Below are 14554 nucleotides of genomic sequence, written 5' to 3' on the forward strand. Positions count from 1 at the left end.
CAAACCTTTTGATGAATTATTAATGAGTTTGAGAATGTCAGTTGAGAACCAGCCTACTAGCAGGGCCTGTGTCAGTCTAAGAGCCGCATTGAGGCGAAGCCACACAGTCGAGGGTCGATTGCGATCCAGGGAGAATACTATATCTTTTGAACTCGGTGAAGAGGAAACAGAAAAGCAAAAGTATAGTGAGTAACCTTTGATATAACTTTACGAATACCGAAAGCTTTCCAGTAAAGTTTCTCTGAAAACAAAATGAACGATGAAATCCGGCATCCTTCTGAATTGTTATAACACAGTTCTCGATAACGTTAACCATTCATGCCATTTCCAAAACATCCAGAGCCAATCCATGTTTAGAGAAAGTTTATTTTGACGTTGATGATTGTAACCGTCAAAGTGAAAGAAAAAACAATTTTTAGCGAGCAACAACGTAAGACGTGGTAAATTAGCCCTTTTCTCATGTTGTATCATTCAGATAAAAGCTACTGCGTCGCGCTTTGCTGTGATGCCATCTGTTATGTTGCCGAACAGGGTGGTTCCGGCCAACTTTTGAGTTTGTGGGTGGAAACCTTAAGTGTACAGCCGTTTGTTAATTAATTATACAGCTAAGCTTGGCGGTTTGTTGGGAAAGAATGTAGGTAGAGGGCATTCCTCTTAAGGTCAGAAAGAAGATAGAGTTGTCACTTCTTTAGTTTTCGAATACAGTAGACTTGTAGAACTGTAGAGCTTGTAGCAAGAATTTGCGCTTTTTTAAGGCTCAGAACAATGAACGAAAAACTTGCCAGTGCAATAACTGGGCAATGTGTATTCGAAGTAAAGAAGAAGCCAAAAGTTTTATTATGTTGTGGTTTCTATCTTTATCATTTAACAGCACTGAGTGTAACGCATAAAAAGTAATAAGACAATGCTGTGATCAGGCATAAACAGCAAAACAAGTAAATAATAATAGTAATAAATATTCCATGCGCTCGTGATCACGCAAAGCAAAGGACATGAAAAAACTATAACACTGTCTTTATAAAGTGCTTTACTGGAGTCCAATAGGACAATCGTTCCGCCTTTCGTTGAATTTATAGAAGGGAGACCCATTCTAGGAGGGCTGTTACTCGTCCTGTGTCTTACAAATCAAGAGGGGATCTAAATTCATGTTGATTTTTCTAAAGGGCGTCATTCTGGAAAATACTCTGGAACCTTTATAAGATCTCTCTCCGACAACTTCTTGTTAAAAATGCCATTTTTTCTTCATTTCAGGGTATGAACTAATATTGAGTGATACAATAAACAAATTTTCAGCAATTGATGTTGTAAATTAGGAATTGTGTTTTTAACATCAGTAGCCACAGATCTTTGTCTAGACAAACTGACACTGAATTGTCCAAATATTGTCATTTCAATTCAACAAATGAAATAGTTTTCCCTCCCATTGATTAGAAACGTGATTTTTAAACGTGTGTCCGCGTAAAAGCCACGCACTCCAATTTCTTTGGAAAAAAATTTCCTTCATATTTCTGCACAAGGCAAGCAACATGTACATTAAACAAAAGTGGTGTTTATTTGGGTTGATTCACTTTTCTTATAGCTACCTCCAGAAGCACATAAGACCGATCAAAGCTCTCTGTGAGCGAACTCGTGAATTATTATTATGTTTTAAGTTATTTTTCTTCTTTGAATTTTCATATATTTTGCCGCTGCTGCCGTCCTAATCAAGCGTCCAGTTTTCCTTCCAAGAACCGTCCTAAATTTTGTTCCTCGCGTCGTGCTATTGCCGAATGAAACTTGATCTTGCTGGTGTTTTCAATGTAACAGTTCCTTTCAGTCTACGTCCAAACGACGGCTTCTGTCAACGTTTTATAGCCGGCCGGCTCTCGATTTTGAAAGTGTTTTTATGCCTTTATTCAACGTAAATATAGAAATGCGCGAAGCGTTGCAGTAAGTACTCAGTGGTTGTCGCTTTAAGTATGCAAATTTTCAGTGTTTACGTTTGTTCCGATGTATCGATCTTATCGCCAACGCTCGACCCCTTTCACTCATGGCATGGCCTTGGAACTTTAAAATTAATCGAACGTTTCCATTTTGCGGCTGGAGATAGAAATGCGTGAAGTGTTGTGTTACCGTAAGCAAATTTTCAGTATTTACGTACTGATCTGATCGAGTACGTTTGCACCGAATTAGATTTATTGTGCTGTGAAATTTCCTATTTAAGCGGAGGGGCCCACAGCTAGAGATTTTGGTAAACTTATCAGTGCGAGAAATTTTGGGTTGGTTATGACGTCACTTCCGTCCGACCGACCGCACATACATACATACATACATAAGTACGTACGCTCCTTCATGTAATCCAATGTGAAATGAGACACTCAAACCCTGTGCACTGAAACTTGAGTTTTTTTCGGCGGGAAGTGGGATGGCCAACTTCTTTTAGAAAAACAAACGAGAATTTTGAAGAAAACTAATTGTTGTATTCGTTGAATATTTCGACAAACGACATATGTCGAGAAAGCAGGTGACTAATGAGGAAAATTGAAACCCGAGAGCAACTGAGTGGGCGAACAAACAGGCGAAATGTCTGAAATGTCAGTTGAAAACAAACATGTGGTGAGTAAGCAACTGGCAAGTCGCTTAGAAATTAATTTTGCAGACAATAGGCCATTTTCATGATGGCGTCATTTGCCTACAACTATCAGAAATCATTTTGTTTTTCTTTTCAAATTCAAATTTTGTAATCCCAGTGTGGGGCAAAGAACGATGGCTCTAATTAGCACGAGAAAACAAAAAACTGAAGGATTCTGGTAGTTGTAGTCAAATGATGCCATAGTCAAAATGTCCTATTGTCGGAAATTTTCCACATTTAATATATTTCAAACTACACACCGATACTTAAGTCATTGCCATACGGCAAATATTCGTGGATGAATTTTGAACATTCACAGAGCTATTCACAGTTATGAATTGTTTTGAACATTTTTGTATTATTAATTCTTTTGCAGCTCGTATTTGTAAACACGCAGTAAACGCTTAAATCAGTTTTGGGACCACAACCAAACATTACTTTTTCTTGTATTCTCCTTTTGTTAACATTTACTTAGAGACTAGAATTATTTCTGTATGAGAAATATTCACAGAGTTATGAACTGTTTTGAACATTTTGTGTTGGACTTCATTCTCAGCGCATATTTGTAAACACGCTCTAAAGGCTGGTTTCCATATGATCGCAGATCGCAATATGGTCTGCCATCGTCTGCGATCATATGGAAACATACTTCTACGATCGCGATCGCAGACGATCGCAATAGATAGAACTATGTTCTATCTCCTGCGATCGTCTGCGATCAATTGCGATTGTGCGATCATATGGAAACGAAAGTTTTGCGATCCGCGATCGAAACGCATCCCATAATATCTCGAGTTCTCTCCCACGATTTAACGATCGTGTGTTCGATTGTAGGAACGGTCTACGTAGCAACACTCACTTCGTTGTCATCATGGCTGAGATTGAACATGTTAGTAACGAGGAAATTATGGAGGAAGTTGCACGTTATGAATGTGTTTACCATCGCAACAGCAAAGATTTTAAAAACAAGAACAAAAAGGCCAACTTTTGGGACAAAATCGAACAGAAGGCAGTTTAATTTATCGGCCGGGGAAGCGGGGGCCAAATTCGCATAAGAACTGCGTACGGTCGTTATCGAATCCAAAACCGATGTTTTCGACGGTACGGTTTGGAGCTGACGACGGCGTCGCTTCATGACAAAGAGAAGAAGTTAATTTGCCTGCAGCAAAATCTCTGCCATGTCCACTCTTCCACGTTGGCGATGTTGTTTGCTACACGCGCGTGTATATTTGTCATTTCTGCTGACCAAAACGAATGGCTACGGTCGGCTCTGCGATCGTTGCGATTATATGGAAACAGCCTTTTTTGCGATCGTCTGCGATTGTTTGCGATCTGCGATCTACGATCGTCCGAGATCATATGGAAACCAGCCTTAATTTTAAGCGCTCACTGAAATACTTCGGACCACAACCAGACATTATTTTTCCTGTATTCTCCTTTTGTTGACTTTACTTAGAGACTAGAATAATTTCTCTAGGAGAAACATTCACAGAGTTATGATTTTTTATTTTTTGAACATTTTGTGTTGGACTTGTGTAATTCCATTCGCAGCGCATATAAGCTTATATTTGTAAACACGCTCCAATTTTAAGCGCTCACTGAAATATTTCGGTCCATTTTTCCTGTATTCTCCTTTTGTTAACGTTTACTTAGAGAATAGAATTATTGTTGTAGGAGAAATATTCCCGGTACCCAGAGTTATGAATTGTTTAACATTTTGTGTTGGACTTGTATAATTCATTCGCCATTAATTAATTTCAAGCGCTTACTGAAATATTTCGCGTAAACAGTTTGCTTTATATGCACTTAAGATATATATATAACTCTAGAAAGGATGAGGAATTTGTAACGTTATTTAATTACGTGTTATCACTTTCATACAATAAGCAGACTTGCATGTATACTGCTATTAAAAAGGAATTGTGGAGCTCCGCTTTTCGGCTGGGCCAAATATGTATATTACGTTTATTCTTTCCCTCACGGCATTTCCTCGAATATTTAGGGTTAGTTCCTATGAAAGTTTTCATGTTGCGTTTCATGTTTGCAGAAACGAGCAGTTCCACGTGTCGAAGTCGAACTTTTGGAAAATATCTGTCCTGAAAAGGACAGTTGTGCCTTACTTTTGGTAAATAGAGGGATTTAACAGACAACACCTCCCTAACTATTTTTTTTAACAATTTTAATTAAAATTCTTTGCGTTGATTTTCGTCCTTGTTTCAGTTTGGTCTCAGGTCGTTTTAAATAATCAACAAATTTTTCCGTAAACAGGCAGGACCACAAAAATATTTAGGCTCATAGTCGAATGGCGATTAGAAACCATTTATTGTGCCATACTCATTTGAAAATTAATAAACCTTGTTTTCCCTGAATAATGTAATTTTTAAAACCTTTACACGTAGCTAGTTAATTGCAACTAGAAACTGTTTTTCTTTATTAAAAGGGACTGAGCGAAGTTTCGTTTTTTTGTCGCATTCCCTAGGAATCATCCTTTCCATTTTTTTGCCAATAGAGCCTTTAACTAAATCGATTTTTCTCTCTGAGGTGTCACCCAGCTTGAATGACTTTCTGCCCCCTCTTGTACTAATCCTAGACTTTTAAAAAGCTGTGGGCTCTCTTCCTTTTTGTTGATAAAAAAAAAGCGTTTTGGAAATCCATTTATGCACTTAAACAAAGCATACACTTACAGAAATTTCGACGAAGTTGGAGACTAGTGGCTTTCAATAATGCAACCAACGCACCCTATGCCGCCAACATTTTTTCAGCAAGGGTAGGTTGTCATAAATTCAACAAGATGACAACCATTTTAAGTGGCACTCAGTGTAAGACCTTCACTGTCTGTTCTGGAAATTATATTGGGGTAGGTTGATCTGCAAGTCAGTACAAATCAATTTTATCCCGTCCTACAAATGAGATTGAAATGAAATTTTTCAAGATCCTATTCCCAGTGCACAAATTTAATGACCAAATCCCGTCTCCCTGTGACTGCGACAAATCCTATTTTGCCAGTGAAAACAAGGGTAAATCCCAGTCCCCATTTTACCCCTTCAGCACTCTCTTAGTGGCTCCTTTGTCCTTCAGAGTTTATTTTAGAACTGCCCAAGATGCAGATGAGAGTTTTGCGTGGACATATAGTCACTTTCTTATGATCCCTGAAATACGTCTGTCATTCTTTTTCTCGCTTTCAGTGTTAGTGAAGGAATTTAAGATGGTTTCATGGTGTACTTTGGTTTGCCTGCTTGGTGTGCTGACCGTTACGGCCGCAGGTGAGAATCGTTTGTTGCTAGCAGATGAATCTGTAGGTCACACCAACATTGGAGTAGCCTGCGTTCAGACGTCTCCTCTTTCCTTTACTGCACCCGTTACGCAGACGTCCCTTTTCCGAGTGCAACAAAGGAAATTGGAGACATCTGCACGCAGGCGTCATTGGAGATGCTGGCTTTCATCAGAGGAGTGTTTTATTCTTCGAATACGCTATGTTAAAGTGGATTTCCACTGTCGCGTAGATTTTCCGAGCGTAAAGAAGTAAATTAACTTGTTTTTCATGTATTCATGAACCGCTTCAGGAAAAAATTGAGTGCTGTTCGCGGACTCAGTTTTACGTTTACGCAAGCGGCTCTTTACACCGCGCCTCTTATTTTATTCACGCACGTAAAGGCAGTAACATTTGCGTCTTTACGCGCGTAAAATCTTTACTTTTAAAATCCAAAAAACCTTATTTACAGAAATAATAGTTCCCTAGCACTGAAATTATTACTTGTCTCGCGATACAAATGCCGGAATGGCAGTTACACCACTGAAGTGTTTCAAGATCGCGCTTGCTGGTGTACATGTATCTCGAAGAAATCGCTCTAAACTTTTTCCGAGATCAAATGTGGCTTTCGGGTGGATACCATATTTGATTCCGGGCAAGTTAGCGAAGACGAAAATAAAGTGTGTGCCACGTGACAAAATACTCCTCGATTCGTAAAGTGTTTTGCAGCGTTTCCCAGGTCTTCGTCGCCGTTCGCCGTTTTGAATTGGGGTGATCGATTGTTTACATCAATTACGATCATTTTGTTTCCTGTTCGTATCCAACTTTCTCAAAACATTGCTCTGTCTTTCAGATGCAGGTTGCAAACTTGACCTTGGTTTCGTGGTCGATACAACGAAGAGTATCGAGAAAAAGAGCATCCCGAAATTGAAAACAGCTCTGAAACTTCTAGTTCAGCAGTTTGACATATCTCAGGATGGAACACATGTGTCCCTTGAGACATTCGACAAGATGGGCACGCTTCACAACAAATTCAGTGATTCCAACTATCACAGTGAGGAAGCTGTTTTCACGCTAATAGAAGACAGCATCAACAAGCTGGCAAAGCCAACCCGTCTGGACTACGCTATACAAACGGCTAAAGATGAAATGTTCCTCGACGAAAGTGGTGACAGGCCAGGAGTACTGAGCGTGATGGTGCTGCTTACAGATGGGAAATCGCACCCCAAGACGGATGTTGCAAGATACATGGAAGATATAAAGGACATTAAGGTAAGGCAATCGTTAAGGGGACTATTTCAGTCGCGGTGCATGCGCAGTAGAGTCCAGTTGTGATTGCATACAACTCGTCACGGGATTTTTCCTTTTCTGCCATTGCAAAAGCTTTTAAGAATATCGCAACAAACAGCTTCTGTAATTACTAAAGAGCGTTTGTAAATAAAACATTCAACCAACTTTCCGGAGATAAACTCGATTCAAACAGATGAATACAGCTCCCTAAACTCTCCGACGGTATTTGAAAAAGTTGGGCCAACGATTTCAAAGTCGCCCAAAAGATGTCGCTCTCACGGCTAACTTTTGTCCCCCAATAAAATTAGAAGTATACTTTTAAGTGATGTCGTTTGTCTTTCTATGCTTTTCCACAACTGGTTTGAGTATCCATGTTTTTTTGTGAACGGAACTTTGGGGAGGGGGGGGGGGGGCATTCAGCCATTTTTTTGTTGTTGTCGTCGTTGTTTACATTTCGGACGGGCTTTTCAAATCTCTATAAAATCTTCGTTAAAGTTCTTACCAGAATTCTTACACGATAAACGTTGAGGCACTTTGATATAAGTACCTACCATTGACGACACTTGTACAGCGACTCGGCCCTAATGGGTTCATTGTACCATCAAAGTCAAACTTTTACAGATAGTTAAATGTATAGATTTCTCGCAAAAGTAAAGAGCATAACTTATGGTCACTTCTTAGCACCTGTTTGGAAAACGAACAAATATGATGTTTCTTGCTTCTTCTTCTTTTTTTCAGTCCAAAGGCGTCCGTTTGGTCGTCATTGCAATTGGTCCTAAAGCAAAACAGGATAAATACCGCAAGGTATTAGTTGCGATTGCAGGAAAGGAATTGTTCTTTGTAGATAACTATGATGAACTTGAAGGAACAGTCGCCAACATCACTGCCTTTATCTGTCGTAAGTATTGCTCAGCTGCATCAGAATATAAAGTTTAGTACCACCCAACCTGTTTGCAAGGAGGGAGGATAACTCTAGAACTAGGGTTACCCTAGCAAGAAAGTTAAAGATACCGGGTTTACAAGCAAACTTTCACGGGTAGGTACTCTATCACTCGGGTCAACTACACCACAAAGCATGAAGCGGACGAAAGCGCGGGAAAATTGAAATCAAAACCTTGGAAGGGTAACCCTAGCGCTAGGGTTACCTTGCCTCCTTGTAAGGAGGCCATTATATTTTGTATGTACTATCGGCGACTACAAACAACAGAAGACGTTATGTAATCGCGACTTCAAATTCTCTCCTAGCTCTACTGGCCCAGAGCTTCGATACTGACTACTGGTGTAAGCTGTGATTGGAATTTAGTTGGGAGGGAGTTGGTTTTGACAAAAGGCGATCAAACTAGTTAAGAACATGAGGAAAATCTGAAATATTTCATTTCGATCTTATTTAGCTAGAGTTGACTGTACTCAATCTACCATGTGTTTTTCTGCACTAAAGAAAGACACTGCTCCAAAGTAAAAAAAAAATAGACACCCTCTCTTTATTTTCTTCTCCATTATATATCCTTGGTTTATTCTTTTCGTAATTGACGTCTTGTATTTGCAAGCTACTTTGACTACTCTGCCTGTCATGTTGTATGCAAATCGTTACATACCTATATATTTCCCCAATTTGACTATGTCCTTCCATGATCCGGCAAGCCTTGCTACTTTGGGTCCCGAGGATGGGGTGTGTGTGGGTTTTTTTAGGTGAGGGGGTGGGGGGATGAACTCCTCGGAACATTTGGTAGGGGTGTATGGCTTAGTTACTCATTAAACCCTGACCATAGTTTAGACCAAAGTATGGAATTTTCCCATACTCTTTTTCAGACTTTGGTTTCTTGAATCAATACCCGTTTCTGCAAAATCCAACCCTGTTTTCAGACTTTCAGACCAAAATGGTAAAATTAGAAAAACTTATTTATACAGAGTGGCCAAGTCAGCACCGAGGCTGGTATCCATAGGGGCCCTGTGTGTATTACAGACTAAACCAATAAATCTGCCCTTTGCCGTAGTGCCAGCCTTGCATTCAGTTTTGTATTTTCACGTTCAAGTGACGCCTGGCACGAGGTCTTTCACAAGAGAGATCCGGCAAAATTACCAACAAGTTTAATTCCTGCGTTGTGTGGACCTCTGCATTCAAAAGTTTTTCTTCTTTATGTCATTTTATTTAAGCACCAAAACAATGTGAGGTGGACTTGGCATTTTTGGTGGACAAAACGGACAGTGTTGGAGAAGACAATTTTAAGTTGGTAAAAGGATTCCTAATGGAAGTCTCTAACGCCCTAACAATCGGCCCCGATGCAACCCACACCGCGTTCATTCTGTTTGCCAAAAACGCAGAGGTGCTAAACACTTTTGCAGACAGTGAATACTACAGCAACAAGGCCGTGCAACGTCTGATAGAGAACATACCTGTCAAATTTGGCAAGCGTACCTTCATCGACCGAGCACTAAAAGCAGCCGCTGACAAACTATATACTCTGGAGGGAGGGGACAGGACCGAGCCAGACTTTCACAATTTGCTGATTCTGATGACCGATGGAAGAACGAATCGTGATTCCGAACCCTTCTCGAGTATACTTCCTTCTCTTCAGGTATAACGAAAACGGAGCTTTGTAATAATGAAATTTGAACGGAGGAATGTTAAATGAGCAAGAATTGGAAAGGAGTGCAAAAATTAATTGCTAGCCGCGCCAAGTAAGCTGTCCTGAAAAATTGACCCCTTAAAGCTACCTTTTCGCAATCATCAGCGAGAGTGAAACTTGGCAGGATGATAGAACCGTTAGTTTTCCGAGCAAATGTGTGATTTGTTTTTAGTTTTAACATGCAGTTCTTGAAGGGAAGGAGGCGTTATGTCTTAAGATTAATGGCTAATTTTAGTTTTGTCCTTTTGACCCAAAAAATTACGTGAAATGAGAAAAGATGATTGAAGAATTTCCAAGGTGAAGAAAATATTCACATTGAAGTTGGCTTTTATTAAACTTATTTCAATATTTTTTCGAACCTTCTTTGCTTGTCTCATCAAAATTTGATTCAAGAAACGTTCAAACATAAAGTTACGCATTTTTGCATGAAAACCAGGTCGGTAATATTATTAAAGATCGGCGAACATACAAAAGAGCTCACGGAAAGAACCACAGTGTATGAATGTGCTGAAGTTGCGCCCCAAGCGTCGATAGCAAACTCCTTGGCGTTGCTATGACAACCCCGAGGTAGAAAGTAAACTTCAAGGAATCAGTAAAAAGCGATCTTGTCAAAGGTTATTAGTTTCTTGTATTCTTATTAGCAGTTGTGTTGTTTCCCAAATTACCCAAAAATTAGTCTTTTGTTTGGTTTTGTTACCTTTCCAAGCCTGTATGTTTTTTTTTCTGCTATAGTTTAATATATAGCTTATTATTACTTGCCATAGCTATTGTGTGCTCTTCTTATATTACCGTTTTGTATTCATATTTAAATTTAACTATTCTAGACTTCCCTCATAGCGTAGAATAAGCGTGTTCCTCTCTTATTTTTCTTTTTATGTGTGCATTTGTGCTTCAGCCTTCTTGCTGACCTGTTTTTATTTCTATTTAATACTGATGTCAACTGGCTGCGTGGCTCCGCTTAACCCTATGGTTATTCAAGGCAGCCAGTACTCTAATTATTACTTTTAATATTTTCTTTGTTGTAAATTTATTTTTGAGCAAGAGTGAGTACAAATGAAGATTGATTTGTTAGCTGAAGATGACCACTTTTTGGGACATCGCGAACAGCATCAGCATTTTACCTAATGATACTTCACTAAAAGTAACAGACGTAGAATTTTAGTTCACTGCTTGGTGGAAATTTCTGCGAACATTTTCGTTACATAAAGACAATCTCAACTGCAAACACTCTTTTTTTCTTTCTTATCTGAAAGGCATACTGATTAACCACTGCGATTTTTTTCAGGCTAAAAAAGTAAAAATTGTTGCTATCGGAATTGGCAACTATGAAAAGTTTAAAAATCAGCTGGAAGAGATTGCAGGCGGAAAACAAAATGTTTACACTTTGAAGGACTTTGAAGACCTGTCGAAAATATTCCATGAAATATTGGAGGAGACCTGTGGTAAGTTATCCACAAGCTAAGCATCACCTTACTTTATACGAAAACACCAGCTGGAAGCTGAGATCTCTCGTCCGGCAAGTGCATGGAATTAATATCAGAAGTATGACTGTTTCAAAAGCAATCTATGCCTTTCCTCTTCTTCTTCTTCTTCTTCTTGACCCGAAAATGAGGCCTTTCTCTTCATAAGTAATACCTTTAGGTGATAAATTTTGAGAGAAAAAAAAAACAACAAGCAAATTGTGCAATCTTGAAGTAATATTTCTCAAACTTATTAATAATTCATGAAAAGAAAACAAAGCAAGGTTTGGAAATGTGATCTTAATTATCATAACATTTTGTAAACTTTTGTTTCGAATTTCTCCAAGAATTATCAATAGTTTGAGAAGCTATATCAAACACTCGAAAGAGTGTTTCCTCCTATTTCCAAACACCTCGAAGTTGGTTAAAAAAAACTCGGCTGCGCCTCGTTTTTCCAACCGACTTCTAGTTGTTTGGAAATCGGAGGAAACACTCTTCCTCGTGTTTGATCTATTACTTCTCAAACTCATTAATAATTCATCAAGAGAAAACAAAGAAAATCACTACCGTGACCGTGGTTTGGATATGTGATCCTAATTACCATAAAATTTCGCCAATTTTAGCCTTGAATTTGTTCAAGAATTATTGATCATTTGAGAAGCCATATCAAACACTCGAAAGTGTGTTTCATCAGATATCCAAACACCTCGAAGTCGTTTAAAAAAACTCGGCTGCGCCTCGTCTTTTCAACCTACTTCTCAGTGTATGGATAGCTGATGCCCGGGGGGGGGGGGGGGAGGGGGGGGGCACTTGACCCATGTTTTGGTATAAGGGTGCCGCTGGGGGTTTGAAACCCTGACCCTGTTTAGGACGAAAATAACCTTAAATAGCTACCCTGTGTAGGACAGCGCCCTTATTTTAGGATCCTATCTAGGACAAAGGACAACATCTATCTGTTGGGTTACACAAGTGTTTATTGGCAATAGTAATAACATTGAAAGACCCACTGTCACTTACCGGACGTGATGTTCCACATTGAAACGCAAATACCAATCAAAACAGATAAAATAATACACTTCCTAGAAGTGATGGCGAAAAATCCCAAAATTTCGCATTAACAGCGGTGAACCTTAAGTGGAAACTCAATTGACGTGAAGCATTGTTCACTAAAACAAATGCAGACTAACGTCTCTGATTTCGGATTGCCAAATACAAGACGACAGTCTTGCAACCGTACCCTGTCTAGGACGGATCCAGGACAGACTCACTTGAAATTATGAACCCTGTTCAAGGCAGAGAGGCCAAAAACCATACCCTATCCAGCGGCACGTCCCTGTATAGCCCATCTAGGGGAGTACCCCCCCCCCCCCCGATCTGATGAAACACTCTTCCTCGTGTTTGATATATTACATCAAACGTCACATCGTTCTTATAAGCTGAAAACTTTTTTGAAAGACTTTGATTAATTTTAAACCTTGTTTTTGTTTTTTACTCGACAACTTGACTATTAGGAACATATTTGCTTTTATCTATTTTGTATGTTGTCAGTTTATGTATTTAGGTAGACCGCCTTGGCGAGTTGGACCCCCTCATTAAATATTATTATTATTATTATTATTATTATTATTATTATTATTATTATTATTATTATTATTATTATTATTATTATTATCTGACGTAATTATAATATAATTTTTCCAGAGCCGTACAACAACACTGCCAAGCGCCTGCTGCCTCATCCGAAGATTAAGCGGAACCGTGGCTACTTCCAGCGCCATAATCCTAAAATTGTCGGCACGAGAAATCACGATGCAATGGAGTGAACAAGCTTAGAGCTCGCTTACGGATTGACTTTCAAGGTATTTTTTCTTCATTAAAATTAACCGTGTGTGAGATATAACTAAATAGTTATTTCTCTTCACACTGTACGATAAAAATGCATAAAAACAACATATGCACCGTAACATCATTCGGTCTTCTGCTAAGCAGTTTAATCTTAACCTGTAAACTGAAGTACATCAGCATCCCATTCACAATGTTCTCGAGCAGTGAATAACAGTATACTGAAACAAAATAGAGGGCTGCAGTGCTATACTTTAAAATCTGTCGCACTGGACAAACTTAGTCGAGAAAAAAACGGTAAAAGCTGGAGGAAGAATGAAACCAAAAGAGGAGACAAAATGGCAGTGAATAAAGTTAAGGGACTGACGTTTCATGAGGATTCCTGAGTAGTCTGCATAAACAACACTGATTTGGGGCCCAGTGGGGATTGATTTTATCAATCAATCGCGAATAATCATCAGGACCATCAAGGCCGGGTTGTTTCAAAGCCGATTACGGCTAATCTACAATTAAAAGTTAATCGAAGTTTTCATTTTGCTCGTTAAGAATGGTTTTAAAGGCTAATTTCAAGCTCAAGTCAAAGAAAAAACTAAGTCAAAACCGAGGGCCAATAATCTTTTGGAATTATAATCTTTTAGGAGAATCGTCATTGATTAGTAATTAAACTCGAACCAGAATTCACGTTAATCCAGGATTAGCTTAATGGGGCTTTCAGCAACTGAGCCCTAGGCATTAATCTCAGAAAGGTGCAAGAATATTCGAATTCGAAGTCATATTAACGCATTTTATGCCCTCTCTGATTATTTTTTTCTAGGATTCACCGATGTCATGATCAGTTACAGTCTTCAGGATACCGGCAATAAGGAAGCACTAAAGTTAAACTCTGATAATAAGTAATATGCATTTGCAAACGTTTTAACAGTATTAGAGACCGATCGTAAATAATAAACAGGGACTAATTTAACTTTGCTGTTTGTCTTGCTTATGAAGAGTTGTGTGGGCAAATGGTTAATTCTTCAATGGTTAAAGTTGCTAGGTGTTATAAATTGGACTTCCCCTGTGCACAGGTAACCCAAGCTCAAGCTGTGAGCGATGATCATCTTGCGTAAAAGCGGTAACAGCGCTCCCCCCCTCCCATTACTACAGAAGAGGAGTGAACATTTTTCTCCATTTTTTGCTATTTCAATTAAATTGAGACATTACGGGAGTGACAATTTTCCTCAATTTTTGGCTATTTGACGAATTTGAGACATAACAGGGCTGAAGAGTTTTGACTATTTTTTGGCTATTTTTAAAGTAAAAAGAAGTGAGGATTTTGCTCGATTCTTAGCAATTTTTACTCAATTCAAGCACAGCAGGAGTGAAGGTTTTCCGACATTTTTGGCTATTTTGACGAATCTCAGACATAACAGGAGTTAAGGTACTGCTACATTTTTGGGTATTTTTAGATATTTGGCTATTTTGACGTATCTTA

The 14554-nt window shown here is 38.9% G+C and overlaps 1 protein-coding gene across 1 annotated transcript; it reads left to right on the forward strand.

The window, feature by feature from the left end:
• Positions 1-71: 71 nt before the first annotated feature.
• On the forward strand, positions 72-14196 carry LOC146472889 (collagen alpha-5(VI) chain-like). The gene is made up of 8 exons (XM_085119128.1): positions 72-185; positions 5797-5874; positions 6715-7133; positions 7890-8049; positions 9306-9727; positions 11064-11220; positions 12940-13097; positions 13895-14196. Coding segments are annotated over exons 1-7 (1359 nt in total). The 5' UTR covers positions 72-184; the 3' UTR covers positions 13062-13097; positions 13895-14196.
• Positions 14197-14554: the final 358 nt, after the last annotated feature.

Source organism: Pavona decussata, unplaced genomic scaffold (genome assembly GCF_977016875.1).
Source record: "Pavona decussata unplaced genomic scaffold, jaPavDecu1.1 SCAFFOLD_96, whole genome shotgun sequence".
In the NCBI taxonomy this organism is placed as follows: Eukaryota; Metazoa; Cnidaria; class Anthozoa; order Scleractinia; family Agariciidae; genus Pavona; species Pavona decussata.

Bases quoted from the DNA above. Each gene is read 5' to 3' on its own strand.
- LOC146472889 (XM_085119128.1), top strand. The intron at 8,050-9,305 runs GTAAGTATTGCT...ATTTTATTTAAG, and splicing joins CATCACTGCCTTTATCTGTC to CACCAAAACAATGTGAGGTG. The intron at 9,728-11,063 runs GTATAACGAAAA...GATTTTTTTCAG, and splicing joins GTATACTTCCTTCTCTTCAG to GCTAAAAAAGTAAAAATTGT.